This window comes from Pavona decussata, unplaced genomic scaffold (genome assembly GCF_977016875.1).
Source record: "Pavona decussata unplaced genomic scaffold, jaPavDecu1.1 SCAFFOLD_390, whole genome shotgun sequence".
In the NCBI taxonomy this organism is placed as follows: Eukaryota; Metazoa; Cnidaria; class Anthozoa; order Scleractinia; family Agariciidae; genus Pavona; species Pavona decussata.
This window is the reverse complement of record NW_028145762.1, coordinates 873568-894510: the sequence shown is the minus strand read 5'-3', so window position 1 is coordinate 894510 and position 20943 is coordinate 873568. Positions and strand designations below refer to the sequence as shown.

The following is a 20943-nucleotide window of genomic DNA, read 5'->3' as shown; positions in this document are numbered from 1 at the left end:
ATAAGTAATGAATCTCGTCGTTTTCATACCTAAGTAGCCAAAAGAGTCCAGCTTATTCGCGAGCACACCACCGCTTCACAATGGCACTATGTGGAAACTGCATTTAATTCCGCTGACGAATGGTAAAGAAGTACGTCTCTGAAGGACTTCGGGGAGAAGTCAGAATGGATCAAGGGTCCTGACTTCCTGAAAGAAGCTGTGCAGAGCTGGCTGAAGGAAGAAACGTATGAAGACCACGTGGATTCAGATTTCCCGGAAGTCAAAAATGTCAAGGTTAACATTAGTGCGGTGAAAGAGAGCAGTGAGATTCTCCAGTTGATTTAAAGCGAAGATGGATGTAGCGCTTTGCCTGAAATACAAGAAAAGTCTCAGAGATAGAGTTCTGGCTAAATCCAGCGGTTCTCGGGATCCAGTGGTGGACGTAAGGATGTCAATTCTACACGAGTCAACGTAGCTGACTTAGAAGATCATAAAGCACGTACAAAGAAATAAGTTCCCGTCAGAAATTAAAAGTCTCCAAGACATCCAAGAGAAAGTCGTCTACGGTAGTCGTAAGTCAGAAAAAGAAAAGAAAGCCCTGTTTAAGAAGACAAGTTCTCTCCACATGTTGGATCCAGTTCTAGACAGTGATGGTGTCTAGAGAGTTGGTGGAAGAATACGGAAGTTCAATCTGCCACGCACTCTTAAGAACCCTGTGATCCTACCAAAGTCAAGCCACATTAGTTCACTGATTATCAGCCATGTTCATGAAAGGTCACTTCATAGCGGAAGAGGGATAACTTTGAACGAGCTTTGTTCCAGTAGCCATTGGATTAGTAGCGGAAATGCGATGGTCAGGCAGTTTATTTCTAAATGTGTAGCATGTCGTCATCTTATGGGGAGCCAAGGAGAACAGAAGATGGCAGATTTGCCAAAGTCGCGCATAGAGCCAGCACCACCCTTTACCTATTGTGGGGTCGACGTCTTCGGCCCTTGGCATGTCCAACAAGGAAGAACTGTCGTGAAGAGATACGGAGCCTTGTTTACTTGCTTAGCAAGCAGAGCAGTACACATAGAGGTGGCGGATTCTGTGGAAAAGGATTCGTTTATAGATGCACTGAGACGTTTCATCTGTAGACGGGGATCAGCCAGGGAAAATTCGCTGCGATAGTGGAACGAATTTCATTGGTGCATAAGCAGAACTCAAGAAAGCTATTGAAGAAATGGATGACCAGGAGATCAAAGCAGAACACCTTAAGGTAGGCATCGACTGCTAGTAATTTTGGTGGTGCCTAGGAATGACAAATCAGGTCAATCAGAAAATGTCGTGAATGGTCTCATCAGAGAACACGGTAGTCGTCTGGACGAAGACTCACTAAGGACATTCCTTTGCAAAGCTGAATACACGGTCAACAACAGACCTCTGACAGTAGAGACTCGCAACGACTCACATCCAGCACCACCATTATCACCAAGTATGCTGCTTGCAGGAAAGACAAGACTTGTGCTACCCCCGCCTGGAGAATTCAAGAGAGAAGACCTGTACTGTGGAAAGATATGGAGGTGTACACAGCATTTGGCTCAAGAATTCTGGTCAAAATGGAGTAAAGAATATCTGCAGCAGTGACAAGCAAAAAACAAGTGGATTCGGCCACAAATAAATTTTCAGGTCGGAGATGTTGTGTTATTGAAAGAAAACCAGTCTCCTAGAAACAGATGGTCCATGGCTAAAGTGGTGGCAGCCCCTCCGCCCCCCCCCCCCCCCCCCTCCACCCTCCCCTATGATCAGGGTCAAGTACGGTCGGTGACAATGTTGACAAGTAATGGATCCAAACTGGAAAGACCTGTTAACAAGCCTGTCCAGCTCGTAGAAGCGTAAGACACCGGGATTCCCCGACGAGGAGCCAGAACTTTGTTAAGAAAGTGATTTACAATGAAAGAAACATTGGGTGTTTTCACTAAGCATGGAGCATTGACATTGTGTTCGCTAAAGATTAAGTTCCTTTCTGTAGAAAATGTTGGACGTTTTAGAGAGCCATGTTACTGCTGGGCTTCGCGTTTTCCAGCTGGGTTCCCTGGGCAGACAATTTAGTTTCGAGCATGGGCATAGGTGGCCTTTAATGTGGACCACGAGGGCCATCGAGTTTTTACCTGAATATAAGTTCACTAACGTTAACTGGTTTTCACAGTTTGTACGGCAGTAAAGTTGACTTTCATGAAGGCTCATCGGTGTAGCTGGAATTGCGAGTTTGTCTCGCAGTGCCTCTTGTCGAAATAAACGTTAAAATTTACGGTTAGTCAACGTTCGTAGCTACAAAAACGCATCTACTCTCTTCAAACCTGTTCGCCATTTTGTTTTGAGACAACTGATTTTCAAATTTTATACCTGTCAATCATTTTAGTTTCACTTTTGTTGCACTAGTTTCAACTTTCTGCACTTAATTTCACATTTCTGCACTACTTTTAGGATAAATTGAGACACTCCCCACCAATCAGATTGTAGAAATTTTTGTATGTAGGTTATTAGTGGTTTTATTAGCCTGATGAGCGGGCAGATCTCAAATCATCTTTTAATCCGCGGAGTTCCTTAGTAATGTTCCAGCGTTTCTAGGAATACAACACACAAATAATTACAGGTTTGACTGTGAATTTGTACTAAAATACTATTTTAATAGACTGATTTTTCGTATTCCAAAGAATTTTTGCAAAATGTTTGAAAAACGTGCTTGGATAAGCTCGCTTCAAAATTGGGGCGCTTTCCATTCAACGAAAAAAACCGGTTCAAGATTTCGGAATTTTTGCTCTCTCTTTTTGCTTTGAGGAGGCACACGGGGCATGCTGGGCTATTTCAAAATGGTGGACTTTTTGAATGTTTTCGCGGCTGTAGAGGAAGATGATGTCGAGTTAAATTACTCTGTTATCGACAGCGAAGATGATTTAATCCTCCTGGCGGCAGTTTCCTCTTTTATGCGGAGGAGTTTAAATCGTGTGAACGGATTTTTCGAAGCAACGATCCCTGCTTATTTGCCGGGGGAATTTAAAAGCCATTTCCGCATGACTCGACAAACATGCGAGTTGTTGGCTCAGGAGATCGTGCACACCGGACGCATTCCAACTGGGAACACATCTGGGCGGCCTACGATTCTGCCGGAGAAGCAAATACTGCTGTTCCTATGGAGTGTAGCAAATAAAGAGCCCTATCGTACGATCGCTGACCGATTTGATGTGTCTATAAGCAGTGCCCACAGAGCCATTCGTCGGGTCACGCAAGGGGTCATTGACCTGTGTGGCCGCTACATCAAGTGGCCCAATGGTGATTATTCTTTATTATTGACTGAAATGCATACTTACTTTGATGTCAAGCAGTAAATAATTTTTGCTATTACTATTATCTGGGAGTAAACCTTTCTTGTGACGGATCGACAAATGACTCGATTAATTAAAAGGCTGTTTTAAGTTTTGCTTTTTGTGTGTATTTTTTAAAATCTTTTAACTAAATCAACAGCTCTTCAAGCTCGTGAAATAGAAGCAGAATTCCAAGCTGAAGGAGGATTTCCTGGTGTAGTCGGACTCATTGATGGCACCCACGTGTGTATTCGTGCACCTGAGCATGAACCAGATGCCTATATTAACAGAAAGAAGTTTCATTCTCTGAATCTACAGGTAGGCCGAGGAGTTATAAAAGCTTTATATTAAGGCCATCAAATGATGGGTACAAAGTATGTGAGCATGTCATTATTGTACAATAATAGTCCTGTACAAAAGAATTCGGAAATCCCAGCTGAGGGAAAATTCATTTTTATGGGGTGGGATTTGGTAGATATTCTCTTTAGCATATAATGCCTCCTTCTTAACCGGATATTTTGGCCCTATGGGGGGGGGGGAGGGCACTGTTATATATCAACTAAATACATTTTTGGGAGTGAATTTTATCCAGTAGTTTTGAGTTGGTGACGTTCCATCCATTACAAACTAGGACCTAGAACCTCAGAAATGCAATTTTAAAGCATTTTAGTAGAAATTTTGCACCATCGTAGTTGCTGTCATTACAACATTTAAGGGTAATATTTTGGAGTGATCCCCCCCCCCCCCCCCCCTTACAGACAATATCTTTTTGGCGTCCCCCTGCTTTAAGGCCAATTTTTTGGCATGTCGCCACCTCCCCCTTACCTCATAAAAAGTGAACAGTCCCTGACACCATTAATTTATTAACTTGCAGGCAGTATGTCACCACAATATGGTATTTCTAGACATACTTGTTGGTTGGCCAGGCTCAGTTCACGATTCCAGGGTTCTCCGAAATTCTGGGCTATACCGATCTGCTGCCATTAAGTTCCCTGGTGACACGCATCTGCTTGGGGATGGGGGCTATCCTTTGTTAAGGTCAGTACCTTATTTATAATTATGATTGATTTTATTATTGTCATTGTGATATCCTCACACAACAACAGTAACTCTAGATAGTCAACAGATCAGTACTTTAAACATTTATTTTAAAGTAAGACCAAACACATAAATAACCTAGCATTATGTAAGTGATTTACGTCTTGTTTTATTTATTAGAAGAGATGCCATTAAGCAACACCGTTCAGCTGTGTCATCAGACTGCTATAGACACCAGTAAAACATACATGAGGTACAGAAAGCTTTGGCTGGATAGCTAACAGACAAAATAAATGCATTTTATTTTAGATGGCTGATCACTCCATTTAAAGATAATGGCCATTTAACACCAAGACAAAGGGAGTTTAACAGAGTCCTCTCTGCTATACGTCAGAAAGTGGAAAGATCTTTCTCTCTTCTCAAAGGAAGATTTAGAAAGCTTCAGTACCTCGATCACCTGGATTTGGAAATGGCTGTACAAATCATAACTGCTGCATGCGTTCTTCATAATTTCTGCTTATTACACGATGACTTTGATGATGGTTATTTCTTGCCTAATGGTGATGATGGATGTGATGGCGGTGATGATAGGGATGAGCAACAAGAACCACCAGATCATGGGGCAGCACAAAAAAGATTGCATCTTATGAACATTGTTACTGGTCATTAAAAGAAAAGTAAACATTAGAGAGACAACTACAGCTCATGAAGTTGCCCAATAGTTCTATAAAGTGTGTACTAACAGGGTTATTAACCCATTCAGTGAATATCGATCTCATAGCTTTGCAAAATATTCTACTGCCTATAGACCCAATGCAAAAATGGCTGACATTTTGATATTCTCTTGTCTACATTCAAATTGGCCTCACTAGCCTCGTTCTTGAGTTCAAAAATCAAAGGAATAGTTTACCTTGGACGAGGCTAGTGAGGCTAATTTGAATGAAGACAAAAGAATATTAAAATGTCAGCCATTTTTGCATTGGGTGTATTGGTTAAGGCTTACTGCACAAAACAGACATGTGTAGTTGAAATAATTAAAACAATGTTTATTACATTTTCATGTGGTGTTTAATGCTACTGGCATGTTTTTTAATGTTTCTTTTTTGTAGTTGAAGAAGGAACAAAACAAAGAGCTCATACAAGTTACCTAAAACGTGCCTTCTGGATCTCAAAGACCCAGGGGCTGACAGTCAGGGGGTAAACGAAGTCAATGAGGTGGTATAATTAACAAAAATGAGGATTTTGCCACTTTATTGCCTTCAGCTTCCCTTACTAATAATAGTCTTTGGATCTCTGAGGATGGGTTTCCAGTTCCAGAAAACTATTCAAAACTCACTGCTTTCCATTGCAACAATAACAACATAATAGTTCATAAAAGGCCTTAAGGAACCTAGCCTTGGAATATAGACATTCCTTGTGAACTTAGAACACAACATACTTAACCTCAAAGCTGAGACATGGCCTTGCAAGATGGCTACAGCCGTTTTGGATAATTTCAAAATCTGAAATGCAAAAAACTTGTACTATAACAAAATAATTTGAACTGTCATCTCTAAAGGCACACTTTTTAATTTCACTCGGAAATTTTAGTTACTTTTTGTTTCGTAAAATGTCCAAAAAATCACCGAATTGTTCTTTCCTTTCATCTTTTATCTCCCTTAGTAGATTTAACTTCTCCTCTTCAGCCTTCTCTCGTTTTTCAGTGTACGTTTGCAAAAATGATAGCATTTCTGCTGCTGATGAATAACTTTTTCTTTTCCGCTGTCCACGAGCTTTCAAATTCTTTCTCTTTTCATTTGCATTGCTGTTTACATTAGCTGAATCCTCATCATCTGTGCCATCCCCATTGTCAGTGCTGCTAGCTGATGTAGACGCAGACCTGCCATGTGCCTGAGTGAGTGATGGAGACACAGATCTGCCAGATGCCTGAGAGAGTGGCAGTGACACAAATCTGTCATATGCCTGGGTGAGTGACGGAGACACAGATCTGCCAGATGCTTCACTTTCACTTGATAAATCAAAGGTAAATGCAGGATTTACTTTGGGACTTTCTCCAAGGCAAGCAGACATTTCATCTGAAAACTTCCATTCCTTTCTTCCTTTTCCTGTGCGGTTATTATTGTCCTCTACTTCTTTGAATTTTTGTTCTAATTTGCCCCACTTTCGAAGACACTGTTCTGCATTTACAGTTACGTCTGCAGTTGCATTGAAACGTTCAGCAATTTTTTCAAACACATGTTTTTTTGTCATCTTGCCTTTCTTGAACAGATGTTTAAAATTCTGGTAGCTTTCTATCGGGAGCTTAACGTACTGATCCTCCCACTTTTCAAGTGGTTTCTCTTTCTCCTTAATAATAACAGAAGGGTCTGAAGCAAAAAAAAAATTTGTATTAAAAAATCGTTCAGTCATGCTGAAAATCGGTGACGGGAAAACAACCGACGAGTGCAACTTTTAAAAGCATTTCTTACCCTTAAAATTAATCTATTACTACAACACCTACCTTGTCCACAAACAGCGGCAACAGAGGCTCCATTAGCTGTTTCTCCAAATAACTCTAAGAAAAAAATTAAAGTCAGTGTTTTAGTTTGCTTTCGGGCATCACGTTTGTTTACAAAAATGGCGGGAATAAATCAGAATATTGATGAGCAAAGTTTGAGGAAATTCAGTTGGCAAAGCAACAAAACATAGCTACTGCTTAAACCTACCGTTGCTGGTCGAAGGTAACGGACATTGGTGGTTTAAAAAAAAGTCGAAAACCTCCGATATAAAACCACATGCTGAACACTGAAACACTTCCGTCGCCATTTTGACAGGAGACTCTTTCGACTCACGTGACGTTCGCGCTCGGCCGGGGAGACTAAATCCGACACTCATCGCGAATGGAACACAGAAAATTCGGTAATTCCGGGAATTCCGGAAAGAAGGGTAAGCTCAAAAGGTAGTCCTAAATTTTCGGAAATTCTTTCCGGAACTTTTCCCGTTCCATTGGATTTCTGACCCGAAATCTCGGAAATTTTGACTGAATGGAAAGCGCCCTTGACTTCAAATCCCTTGGGGGGTGGCTCGCCTCGCGGCGAAAATTATACGCTTTTGTTTCTCAGCGAAGGTCTGTAAGAAGAACCTACGTGAATAAATTCTTTATTAGAAAGCTTTTTGTCTGTTTTGTTTTATTGTTGAAACGTGCGAACTGCGTGATGTTGCTAGTTCGGATTTGAAAGAACTGCAGTCTTTTAAATTCAATTAGTGGAAAAAACAAGAAAAATTCACGGCGCATCAGACTAATCTTATTCAATCTGAAGAAAATAATTTGACAGTCATTTTATTGCAAGAATGGAGATTTTTTGTTAAATCTAAGCAAAGTTATAAGTTTTTTCGTTTTCCACAAAGTGTAGTGTCTTAAATTCAATTAGTGAAGTGTTAGCATTAACTTTGAATAAACAAAACACGTAAAAATGTTTCAATCGGCGCATCAGAATAACATTATTCAGTGTGTAGGGAATACGTTTACAATCATTTTAGTACAGGAATGAATATGAAAGAAATGTGATGGTATATTTCCAGCCTGGTGAATGAATGAGAATGATGATTATTCTAGAAAGTGACGCAGGCATACTCGGAAAAAAGAAATCCGAGTGCTCCTATCAGGAGTCGAATCTAAGACCTTCCGATTACTAGTTCGGATGCTCTACCACTGAGCTTCCGGAGACTCGTGGGAGCTAAGGCCATTAAACTAGTTTCATGGGACACACATCCTGCATACTGCTAGGATTTGAATGTCAAACGTGTGGCATATGAAAGAAATGTGATGGTAGTTTAATGCCCTTAGCTCCCACGAGTCTCCTGTAGCTCAGTGGTAGAGCATCCGAACTAGTAATCGGAAGGTCTTAGGCTCGACTCCTGATAGGAGCACTCGGATTTCTTTTTTTCCGAGTATGCCTGCGTCACTTTCTAGAATAATCATCATTCTCATTCATTCACCAGGCTGGAAATATACCATCACATTTCTTTCATATACCACACGTTTGACATTCAAATCCTAGCAGTATGCAGGATGTGTGTCCCATGAACCTAGGTTAATGGCCTTAGCTCCCACGAGTCTCTGGTAGCTCAGTGGTAGAGCATCCGAACTAGTAATCGGAAGGTCTTAGGTTCGACTCCTGATAGGAGCACTCGGATTTCTTTTTTCCGAGTATGCCTGCTTCACTGTCTAGAATAATCATAATTCTCAGGAATGAATATTTTTCGTTAAAATTGGGCAAAGATATAATATTTCTTTTAGCTTTCAAGGTAGCGTTGTGTCTTAATTTCAATTACTGAGGTGTCATCTGCATTTAAGAGTTAGTTCACAGGAGCCTTTGATTAGAATAATTGTTGGTTAATTATCTCTAAAAAAAATGCGTGGTTACCACCAATTTTCTTTTTGGATTCCGATAGCCCTTGCTAAGATCTGCTCTTCCTGCATAGTCATTAACTGCGCAAAAATACTTCGGTATTAGTAGGCACCGCCCTTATATTAGGCGCCACTCTACCACCACCCCACTGAAATAAACACCTCCCCTCAAATAACAGTTCCCTTCTAGGGCTAAAATTAAAACCAAGTTGCAAAGCTTAAATATAAAAGTGTTGGTCATGTTTATCACTTGTCAGTTTTGGCCTGTACTACGTTATGCTACTTTCTCAAATTTCTCATTGTTGCGTATTTTGTTTTTCGTTTTCCACATTGTAATGTTAGCTGCTGTGCTCATGCCTATTGACCAGTTGTATTTTCAAATTTCAAATTGTAATGTTTTTGTTCATGTAACTTTAGCCTATGTTTTTTAGGTATCTATTGTAACAGTTTTAACTTGTAACGTCTCTTGCCATAGGGTCAGTCTCAAACATACCCTGAAGAAGAAAGGCCGTGCCTTTTTAAATATTGGAAAATATATTTCCCAGACCGTGAAATCAGCCTTGCTTTTTTTTAGATTATGTGTTCTTCATTACAAGCCGAATCCTAATAATTTGAAGTTGCATAGTGGACGTGTTCGCTGTTACTGGGAAACCAAACGGAGCTGCGTAATTATATGACTGCATTAAATATAGCATAACCAATTTTTATGGTTTCTTACTTTTTATCTCGCCGATTTAGGAGATTCCTGGAAATACAGACCAGAATAGTGTTATTTATCACAGGCTGAATCCGCCAATCAGGGCACGTTACATTCGTTTCCGTCCAACAGCTTGGCATAACCAGATATCAATGAGGGTGGAACTCTTTGGTTACAAAGGTATAGAACTTTCTTCTTAAAACGATTTTCGTTGCGATTTAACCCTATCTAGACTGAGCTTCTGGCGCCGGGGGAGGGGGGCAAATAGATAGTACGCCCAAGAATGTTTCCTTTGAAGGCCACAAAGGAAAGTGACTACATCATATGACGTGGTAATTAATTTCATGATTGTCAAATGGAGGTCACTTTGGATCCGCTATTTTGGATTTCTGCATTTCCCCGAACTTCAGGAAAGCGCCAAAATTCAACAAAAAGTAATTAAAACCAATAAAGGAACAAAGTTACAGCAAGGAAAGTAATATTTCTTCCGTCTGCGGGCAGAATCCCACTCCCCCCCCCCCCCCCCCTCCCTTGGTGTAGATATGGTTAAGCGATAATTTCTCTAGGAATTTTTAATGACTGTAAATCGCGTGAACAGTTCTAACAATTTCCAGTTATCAGGTTCAAAGTTAAGGAATTTTATGTTGAAGTTAGTCAAAAGTGTACCAAAACGTCGAAGTTCTGTTAATAGCTAGTTTTCCCTTTGTTCTGACATCACATATATCTGCTGACGCTGCATCAAAATTGCAATCAGATTGCCCTTACTCACGGGAAATCTCCATAAGTTTATACAGACGTTTTGAAGTCGTAGTTAAAATTGTGTGACACTGCTTTCATGCCACCTTAATTATTCCTTCCTTACTGATGGCAAATTGATCAGTATCAACTCAAAGACCTTTTAAAATGTAAGCCACGATAACAGTTCGGTGACATGATGTCGTATCCTAAGCTAACATGAAAAAAAAATTTCCATACCCTTACTATAAGTCTGCAAGTGATAAAAACATTGGTGTTGTAACGTATATTTGTAATTAAATGAGTGAGATTTAGTGAATAGTTTGAAAATTCTAGCATGGTGGCAAATGCTTTGAATGTCCCGCATTGACCTAAAAACAGAGTGTCACGTGTATTCCATATATTTTGCCTTTTTAGCCAATGTTAGTTTTTATGATACCTTTTTGTTTTTAGGGAGCAATACTCTCGGCCACTGGCTTTTGGATCGAAACGATCCTCACGTAAGGTCGGTCAAAAAATTATTGTATCTTAAGTATACTTAACTACATTTTTCGCCGAGTCAAGGAAGGTGTCAATCCTCATTGTTTGAAATTATAGCTAACACTAAATTGTTTGTTTCATGATAGTGTCTCATACGTGTGGATAAAGGATTCAGCTTAATGTAATATGAAATGTACCTTGTCGGTGATTCAAGAAAGTCGAATAACTACAATAAGCAACTAGCTACGACTTAATGAAGAACCTGCTTGCTCAACAACTACAGTACTCAAGAAAACAAGAAACTAGTCTTATAAACATTTGCAGAGGCATGACAACAAATTGTTAGAAAAATAAATTAACATCGTACTTAAAAACAAATGGTTACGTAGTTCGCAGTTTTAAACAAGGTTACTTTTTTCTACTATGCAGATATTCTGGTGGTGAGGTCATTATCAGGCACTGGTGTCCTCAAAGGAAGGGTGTACTTAACATTAGCAGTCATTCCAAAGCTACTTTGCCCAACATAAACATCACAAGCTGTGATTTTACCGTAGCATTCTGGGTAGCATCCAATACCTCTGAGGGGCCAAAGATAGCGGTCCGGTCAATCACTGGAAAACTCACTTACATAGCAATTAGGACAAGAACCATTGAAGTAAAATCATTGTTCAACATGTTCACGTGGGAAAAAGAAAACTTTACGGATAGTCGTTGGAATCACATCGCTTTATCGTGTGAGAATTTTAAGATCAGGATGTTTGTTAATGGTAAAGGAACAGAATTAAGGGAACGTTGGAAGCAACCATTCTGTCAGTCTTCAGATAGTTACCAGCCGTCATATATCATTGGAAATAATAAGGATTTGTTAGTAAAAGCCCAACCGTCTAATGGATCAGTTATGGATCTCTATATAATTCAAGGAGCCTTGTCTGCGAACCAGATTTCAGACTTGATCAAAGGTAAAATAACATTATAGTATAAGTTGGATTTCACATGACGGCAAAGATAATCACACTCTTTAAGCAGTTTGAAATGATAGCTAATAAACAAATCCCTTGGTTTCTATATTCACCATATTGTAATGGCTGGAAACTGCACTGTGTATATTGTACTAGCACACATCATCATCCTCACCATCATCGTAGCCTTCATTTTTATCCATTGTCATCATCACCGCAATCACCGTCCAGTGTAAGAATTATTGTAAGATCGCAGTCTTTTTCCATTATTATCGCTCACTATTATCAACACCACCATCTTTTCTATCGTAATCAATCGTCCTGCTTATCATCATTATCTAAATTTTTGGAATAAGATAAGAGGAGAAAGAAGAAGTGTTTCTCTATAGCATTGCAGCCATAATGTTTTAATACAGCTTTTAATTAATTTGATTTAATTGTTAATAACTTTTTTTAGCTTATTAATAGCATGGATGACTGTGAAAACAGAGAAGCAACTAAGAAAAAGGAAACGCAAACGAAAGCGCAAGGAGAACAACGAGCGAACAACAACACCGTATGAACAGACGCGGGTAGCTGAATGAACGAGATAATGATCAAACAGTCCACCGACCGCTCACCAGATAAAAACGAACGAACGAAAAGTCGAATGAATGCGCGCTTGAAACCAGATGAACAGCTGAACGACTGAGTCAGGACAGCTGCCTTTTTTGTTGTTGTTGTCGTTTGTTTGTTTGTTTGTTTTTTTTTCGCAGGCAACCTTTTGTTCATTTTGGTCAAGAGTATATTGATAAATGACGGATGAATTTGTAATCGAGAGAAACTAGTGCTGAGTGCATAAGGATTTATATTTTCACCTTCCTCTTAACTATATGTCAATTAAGCAAATGTTGCCTATCTGCTGTAATTTACATTTCATTTCACTGATTAAAGGGAAACCACTGATGCCTCCTATAATTACCAACAAAGAAAAGGAAATAGATGGCTGCAATGTAAGCGTTCTGTGGAGACTCCCAACACGAAGCGCATGCTCCGTTACCTACACAATACGGTACAGGGAAATCCAGACATTCATGAATGATAGTGATCCTGGCTGGGTTATAATTCACAATGTTACGAGTACCTACCATACCATTCCACTTGACTGCGATAAGGAGCATGAAATAGCAGTGACTGCTGGATCCAAGAGTGGCTGGTCAACTTCCTGGCGAGTGAAAACCAAGTCAGGTATGACAGTACATTATGTTTGGATCAGGCCCTTCTAAAGCTAAAAATGCATGACTGTCACTACTGCGGAAAACAACACACTTCACATCAATTGTCTACGTTCTGCTAACTGCAGGAAAGATGTGACCAAAAATATCGTATTCATATTACATGTTGCTATGGAAACGTTTATGTTAAGGGTCACATCAAATACTAACTATCTCTTTACTTAAACAGTTCATAGTAGAAAAAACCTTAACATTATAGGCCTTTGATTCCAACAAATGCCGAGTTTAATCGTTTGTCTCACGACTGAGTCACATAGATGTGGATCGCGACTTTTCGACCGCTATACTGCTGGTCTTCATCAGGCGATGTCGTGATTGCAATATAAGTAGCACTTTGGTTTGCTTTGATTAGTGCGTATCGATCCTCTCTTAGGCTGTTGTTGATTGGAGGATTTCAATCCTTGTCGTTCAGACTAGAAATTGTTCCCTTGGCGGTCCGCCTTGGTACCGATCGGCTGCTGTGTTGTTTGATTGTGGGCATCCACGCTTCTGGGATTTTAATTCCATTATCCCTGTTGATGTTGTCAGCATGAATTCTTGTGCGAATAGCCTCTTTAACTCTACGGGTGTATTAATGTGGGTCTCGGTCAATTAACGTAACCTCATCCCAGAGCAGATAGTGGCCAGTCGCATTGCCGTGTTGTGAAACGTTCTTAATGTGCTGTTCTTAATAAAGACCCAACAGACCGTTTGAGCCGAAAGTTGACTGAAAAGCTTCTGAACCTGAAGCGAGGTGGGCACCTGACAGAGTCCGTATATAATAATATCAGGCCCAAACATAAGAAACCACCAAGAATCTATGGCCTTCCTAAGATTCACAAGGTCAATCATACACCACAGAGACCTATAGTTTCTTGTGTGAACACCTTTGCATATGGTCTCTCTTCCTACCTAGCCCATGTGTTATATCCCTTAACAGGGAAATCAGAGTATACAGTTCATTTTCTGTCCACTATCAACGATGAAAGAGATCCTTTGAAATCCTTTTAAAAAGAATCATATTTTGTATGAAAAAAGTCATCTCAATAAAGACTATTATTATTTATTTTATTATTAAAGGGTACTAGAAAACGATATCATGGTGTCTTTCCACGTAGAGACGCTGTTTACAAGCGTACCAATGGAAGGCGCTGTACAGGCCGCGTTACGGAAACTAATGCCACGTTTACCTCAATAAACTCATTCAGCCTGGTCGTGGCTAGGCGGAGAAGGAACAAAGTGCTCGTGCTTAGTTTTGGTATTCAACACCTCACAAAAAGTGAATTTCCTTATTTATCTGACAACAGTTTGGTATGACATATACTTGTTCGCATGATTTTAAGTTTCCATAGCAACAAGATTTTGACAGCCTTTTTTTCCGAAATTTGGATTTTCTTTACCTTTTTGTGGGGAAATAAAGTGTATTGTCGCGATTTTTACTTGTATGTTATATTTTTAGCTTTTCTGATTGGTTTTGATTTTTTGGGGGGGCTCAGTTTGAACGATTTGATGGTGATTTAGAGAAATCGAAAATTCCAAGGAGGAGAATAACGTCTTTGTCTCATTTTGCAGACACCATTTAAATTAGTTTTAGACGCACTATTAACCCTCCAGGGTTCACTTTCAAGTTACAAAGGGGTTGGACCTCTCTTCCCAGGCTTTCCTTCTCCCCCCCCCTCCTCGCTTGCTAGGTTCAGGAACTAAAACAAAATTCAGGCGAATAGAGTAAATATTGCTGTTATAATAAGCATAAAAGTGATTGTGATGAAAACGATTTTTTTTAAGTCAAAAAGGATTCTCCTCCCACGAGGGATGCAACTACAGACCGCCAAAAACAACAACTACAGACTGCAAAAGAGGTCTACATAATCGTGGGAGTCATCATTGCTCTAATTGCCACGATAGCTGTGGCAATAATTTGCTACAGAAGGCAAAAAGTGACACAGCACAGAACTCCTGTAAGGTATGAAAGCGCTTTCTCGATCATTTAATATTACAAGGGAGGCAGGAGACCGCACTCACTATTGAAGCATTTTTATGGCTCGAAGTTTGTTATCTTTGTCTTACTTTACAAGTATGATGAATAGTTCAACAGGTCAGTTGTTTACAGACGTAATTCAACGCCCTGTGAAAATTCACTTACATATAATTATGATGCTTTTGGTAAAGGGTGAAAAGTGAGTTTACCAATCTATTGAACCTTTAATTTTCTGAAAGCTGCTGCTTGTGGCAGCTTGGATAAATGAAAGAAATACACGCGTGCCATCAGTAGGCTTTACGTTTTCATTCGTTACAAATCCTTCATAGCAGTTAACGGAGAATTAATTTCATCACATTATGTCTCCTAAGATCCAAGTCTGACATCATTCCATATTTGTTATGGGAAGTCCCTCCCGAACGAGTAACCTTCATGGAGGAGCTGGGTCGAGGTGCGTACGGTAAAGTTCATAGAGGAGTACTGAAGGAATTACCCAAACGTGAAGTATTTTTAAAGCCCAGGGAGCTGAGAGTGGACACTAGCGAAGGACGACTGGTTGCCATAAAAGTTCTACTTGGTAAGGAAATTACTCACGCATAATTTAGAAATGTTATTATTATTATTATTATCATCATCATCATCATCATCATCATCATCATCATCATCATCATTATTATTATTATTATTATTATTATTATTATTATTATTATTATTATTATTATTATTTCAAAAGCATTGGTTTCTCTATTTTTGTTTTTTAACTACGTCACCTCAATATCTAATGGGAAACACAATTGAGCCAGTTGTAAGCAACTCCAAAAACAGATTCCTTGTTCGTCAAAGTTTTATCCAGAAACAAAATTGCCTGATTCCTTTGAACGTCGCAAATTATTAAGTAAAACACCCAACCTCTCTATGACCATTTAAGGTGGCTGAACACAGTGTTACAGTACCCCTGTATCGTTTACTATCACTTTATTTTTACAGTTTTATATCAACCATGTTCATTACTATTTCTTTACAGTACAACTATTTAGGCCGCACTACAAGTGAAAATGTAAACCAATTACAACAGTTTTTGAACACAAAGGATTCTGAATTTGTTGGCAAAATAAACAATCACATGAAAGTATTTAGAATAAACATCTGGAAGTAAGTTTGACACTACTTAAATTTGTGGACGTCTTGGAAAATAGTTGCCTCTGTTTATGATTGTCCACTTTCGATCCCAGATTGCGGACTGTTTACAGAAAGGCGTGCAAATCAAAGTAATTTAAATAAATAGCTACAGTTATTTTGTCTAAATACATAGGTATTGGTGGTCCGTTTACCAAACATTTCGGCATCTGTTCTTTTAAAGAAGCATTGTCATTGGTTAGCTTTACCACATTTCCAGTAGTTGAATGAATTAAGATTCTCAGACGGCATCGAAAAGTGAGAGACGTTTGGTGCATGCTTACATATTGATTTATTTATTGACGCTTTCGTTAAGATATTGTCCATTTCCTTGGAAACATGGCTATTAAAAACTGGATTTTTTTGTTAGCTGGATAATTAGGTGGATAAAAAATGAGGCTGTGGTTTGTGTAAGCTCAGTTTCCCTCTCACAATTATTTCACAAATAAATTTACATACAACACACTCCATGTTACAAGGGTGAGGATATAATTTCTCGACCCGTAAGAAACAAACCATCGGAGCCATGTTTGATTTCTTCATACTTACGCTAGTGCTGACTCACCTCAGCAATAAGTCAGTAAACATTTCCACAGCCACCTCAATTTTATGCCGATCAAATAGAATATATATGTTTAATGTTAAAGTCGCCTTCTAATTTTTTGTCGCGATGAATTACTTGAATGTCACATTACATCATCGCCACGTGCTTCCATTATGCATTGCGAGGAGAACTTGGGGTTGTTGTCGGCCCGCCATGTTGAACGCGTGTAAAAGAGTGTAATGCCGTTGTGTTTAAATTAAAAGTCTTAGAAGCTATTCTGTGACATGGATGTCAGAAGCGGGATGATTAACGCCAGCTAAACAACCAAGGATATAGCAAACGGAAACTGGTACGTACGATTTAACAGTGTTGACTATAAGGTCTACTCGTACGACTGAAATGAGCGACTCGGTCGGATTCGACTTACCTAAAATGGACTGGCGTCCTGGTCACGATTTACATACAAGATTTAAGCGATTTCGCCAAAAGTGTGAACTGTTACTTGATGGGCCACTAAAAAGCCGACATAGCACTCAGAAGTGTAAATATGTGTTGCTTTGGTCGGGCGACCACGGTCTTGACTTATTCAACACGTGGGCGCCTACGACCGATCAACAGAAAGACCTGAAGGAATATTGGGCAAGATTTAAAGATCACGTCAAAACACAAGCTAACCACATTCTAAACAGATACTACTTCCGAAGCCTGAAACAGAACATCCGGCCCCTTGATGCATTTCTGACTGAAGCAAGACTACTCATACAGAGTTCTGGTTACCCACAAGAATTACATGAACTCATGCGTGACACATAAGTATTTGGCACCGACTCGGAAGAAGTCAGGAAAAAATGCATCGCCCGTGGTAACGAATTAGCCTTCACAAAAGCAAAGGAAATTGCACGTACTGAGGAAGCTACGCAAATGCAACTGAAAGCAATGAGTAACTCTCTGCTCCCTAGCCAACTGCACAACCGGATGGTGCAGTGAACGCAATCAGCAAAGGAAAAGAAACAGAAGATAAAAAAAGTAGAGGTAGAGTAACCAGATGGCCTGAAAACAAGCCAAATCAGTGTTACAGATGCGGAGACAACTTTCATGCCAAAGGTCAACAATGTCCAGCTAGTGGAGCAGAATGTTGCAACTGCAACAAACGTGGTCATTTTAGCAAGGTTTGCAAATCTAAGACGAAAAAGGATGTCATGACACTGCAGGAGGACCTACCTGATGGTGCAACAAGTGAATGCCCAGACAGAGTCTTCCTGGGAACATTAGAGGCAGAGCAGAGTGCCCCTTTGAATGCTAGCCCCAGTACTCCAACGACTGCCGGTATTGAACAGAGAAAAAACCGCACCAAAGTTATGACCCAGATCCAGGTCACAGCGAATCCTTCTGAAACGCATACTTTACCCATTAATTGCAAAGTTGACACTGGTGCAGAAGTAAACGTCATCTCTAAAGAACAGTATGATAAACTCATCCCCAGTCCTCAGCACAGACACCTAGGCCCTGCACAATACCGGATTACTGCATATCGAGGTCATACCATAAAGACCATTGGTACCTTCCAACTGTACGTCCACCATAAAGGCAGCATTAAAGAGATTACCTTCAATGTCACTGAAGTGCCAGGACCAGCGATGCTTGGTTACAAAACCTGCGAGGATCTGGGACTGATAAAATTTAACTGCAGTTTGGAAACCTCCTAGCGAGACAAAGCTATCTGCCTTGAGACGCAAGCACCCTCCAAATCACAACAGAAGGTTGTTGGTTGAGGACCTAAACCCCTCGATACTCAAACACACACTCCACTAGATGAGAGAAACTTCCTCAATGAATTCAGTGATTGTTTTAAGGGCCTGGGAACCTTAAAAATGGAGCCCTTGGCTATCACATCAACCTAGATCCTGACGCTCAGCCCGTCATCCATGCACCACGTGCTGTGCCAGTACACCTACAAAGCATGTACAAAGAGGAACTTAACAACATGGTAGAACTCGGCGTTCTCATACCAGTAAGCGAACCCACCGACTGGGTCAACAGTATTGTCCTTTCCGAAACGACTAATGACAGAGGAGAAGTCAAAAAAATCAGTCTGCCTTGACCCACGCGATTTAAACAAAGCAATAAAGCGTGAACACTACTACACTAAAACAATTGATGAAGTGGTCACACAGCTTTTCACAGCTTAATGATGCCAAATGTTTTAGTGTAGTGGATGCCAAAAAAGGCTACTGGAATGTGCCCTTAGATGAATCCAGCTCTTACTTGACTACTTTTAACACCCCGTTTGGGAGGTTCCGCTTTACCCGACTTTCCTTTGGCCTTGTTGTCTCACAAAATGTGTTCCAAAAGCACCTAGACTCAGCACTAGATGGAGTAAAGGGAGTGACCGGCATCGCTGATGATACATTTGTGTTTGGAGCTACAGAGAAAGAGCATCATGAAAACATGGTGAACCTCATGAAAAGGTCCAGAGAAAAGGGAATCAAGTTCAACAAGGACAAGATACAGTTCAAATGTCAAGAAGTAAGCTTTCTCGGACACAAGTGGACCCCTGATGGAATCAAGCCGGATGATAAAAAAATATCTGCAAGTTCAGAACATGGCCCCTCCGGAAAACCGCTAAGATCTTGAAAGCTTTCTAGGTCTCGTGAACTGCCTAACCAGAAATTCAGGTCGATTGGCCAGCATCACAGCACCACTGCGCGACCTCACCAAGAAAGACATAGCATACATATGGGGACCTGAACACCACCACGCGTTCCAGCAAGTCAAGGAAGAGATCACATCAATGGGAGTGCTCCGTTACTTCGACCCAAGCGTCGAAACCATCATTTAAACCGACGCTTTCCAGAAAGGTCTAGGAGCGGTCCTGCTACGGCAAGGACAACCGGTATGCTATGCCTCGAATGCACTCACAGATACAGAGAAAAACTACAGCAATATTAAGAGAGAAAGGCTGGGCGTATTATGGGGTCTGGAGAGGTTCAGTTACTTCAATTTCGGAAAACATTGTACAGTAAACACTGATCATAAGCCTCTCGAGTCAATTTTTAAGAAAAGCTGTCTAGTTGCCCACCCAGACTGCAGAGATTTTTAATGAGAGCCCTGAAGTATGATGTCACCGCTAACTACGTGAAAGGTCCTGACGTGCCAATAGCTGATGCCCTTTCTAGAGTCAGCCCTCAGCTCGCCTCAGCAAATGGCCAACTCCCAGAAATAATGTTCACCACATCACACAATACCTTCTTGCATCCCCAACAAGGCTACAACAGATACGAGACGAGACGAAAAAGGACCCCACTTTGTCATTGCTAAAGGAAACTGTCTTTGAAGGATGGCCTCAGAAAAGAGAAAAGTGCCCTTCGTTACTAATGACTACTGGAATTTCAGAGAAGAATCAACTGTTGAGTATGGCCTACTGCTGAAAGGTAACCGAATTTTGATACCACCCACCTTGAGACCCGAAATCCTAGACATCATACAACAAGGTCACTTGGGGCAGGAGAAATGTCTGCTTTGAGCGCGCACATGTGTGTTCTGGCCCGAAATTACAAAGGATGTCATCAATAAAGTCGACCAGTGCGAGCCCTGCCAGAAATACCAGAGAACGGCCCCCGAAAGAACCAATACTCCAGCCGTAGCCCCTATGCCGACCATGGGAAAGACTCAACTCCGATATGTTCCAGTTTGGAGGACAGCAATACCTCCTACTAGCAGACCAATACAGCAGATTTCCCATCATCAGGAGACTTACAAGCACCACATCATCCGTAGTCATCAACCACTTAAAGAGCATCTTTGCTGAGCACGGATCCCGTTACAGCTCGTAACTGATAATGGTCCGCAGTACAGCTCAGCCGAATTCGACGGTATTATGACCACCTATGCAGTAGAACACATCACCAGCTCTCCGATGTACCCCCAATCAAATGGGTCTGCTGAACGGATGGTCCAGACTGTGGAGAACATTCTAAGAAAATGCGAAGAGGACAAAGAAGATGCTTATCTTGCTCTTCTGTCTCACCGAGCCACACCCTTGGACAACCAGTTCAAGTCTCCTGCAGAACTGCTCACCAACAGAAAATTCAAAACCAGACTACCCTTGTACCAGCGAAACCCTTCTTATAGCCGTGACCATGAAGCCACAAGAATCCAATTTGCAACGCGTGAGGAGAAAGAAGCACAATATTACAACCAGCGCTCGGGACCACCTAAGAAACCATTAGAAGTTGACCAACCCATACGCATGTTCGACCACCACTCACAAACTTGGGAGCCTGGTGTTGTTATACAGCCAGCCAAGGAGCCAAGGTCTAACATTGTCAGAGCCAACAGCACGGGTGCTACCTATCGCCGAACGCGATCT

At 40.6% G+C, this 20943-nt stretch overlaps 2 protein-coding genes across 2 annotated transcripts in view; one reads left to right on the top strand and one right to left on the bottom strand.

Moving 5' to 3' along the window:
• LOC146451398 (uncharacterized) overlaps window positions 1–20943 on the top strand; it is a 161168-nt gene that overhangs the window by 21880 nt on the left and 118345 nt on the right. Inside the window, exons 7-11 of the mRNA XM_085099163.1 lie at window positions 9491–9629; window positions 10638–10689; window positions 11094–11623; window positions 12557–12850; window positions 14662–14839. Coding sequence (XP_084955289.1) covers window positions 9491–9629; window positions 10638–10689; window positions 11094–11623; window positions 12557–12850; window positions 14662–14839 — 1193 coding nt within the window. The remainder of the gene's footprint in view (window positions 1–9490; window positions 9630–10637; window positions 10690–11093; window positions 11624–12556; window positions 12851–14661; window positions 14840–20943) is intronic.
• Window positions 5953–6612, bottom strand: LOC146451403 (uncharacterized). Its single transcript, XM_085099187.1, has one exon. It carries the CDS (start codon window positions 6610–6612, stop codon window positions 5953–5955), a length of 660 nt encoding a protein of 219 aa, XP_084955313.1.

Coding starts and splice junctions, on each gene's coding strand:
- LOC146451403 (XM_085099187.1), bottom strand. CDS start 6,612: ATGACAAAAAAACATGTGTTTGAAAAAATTGCTGAACGTTTCAATGCA.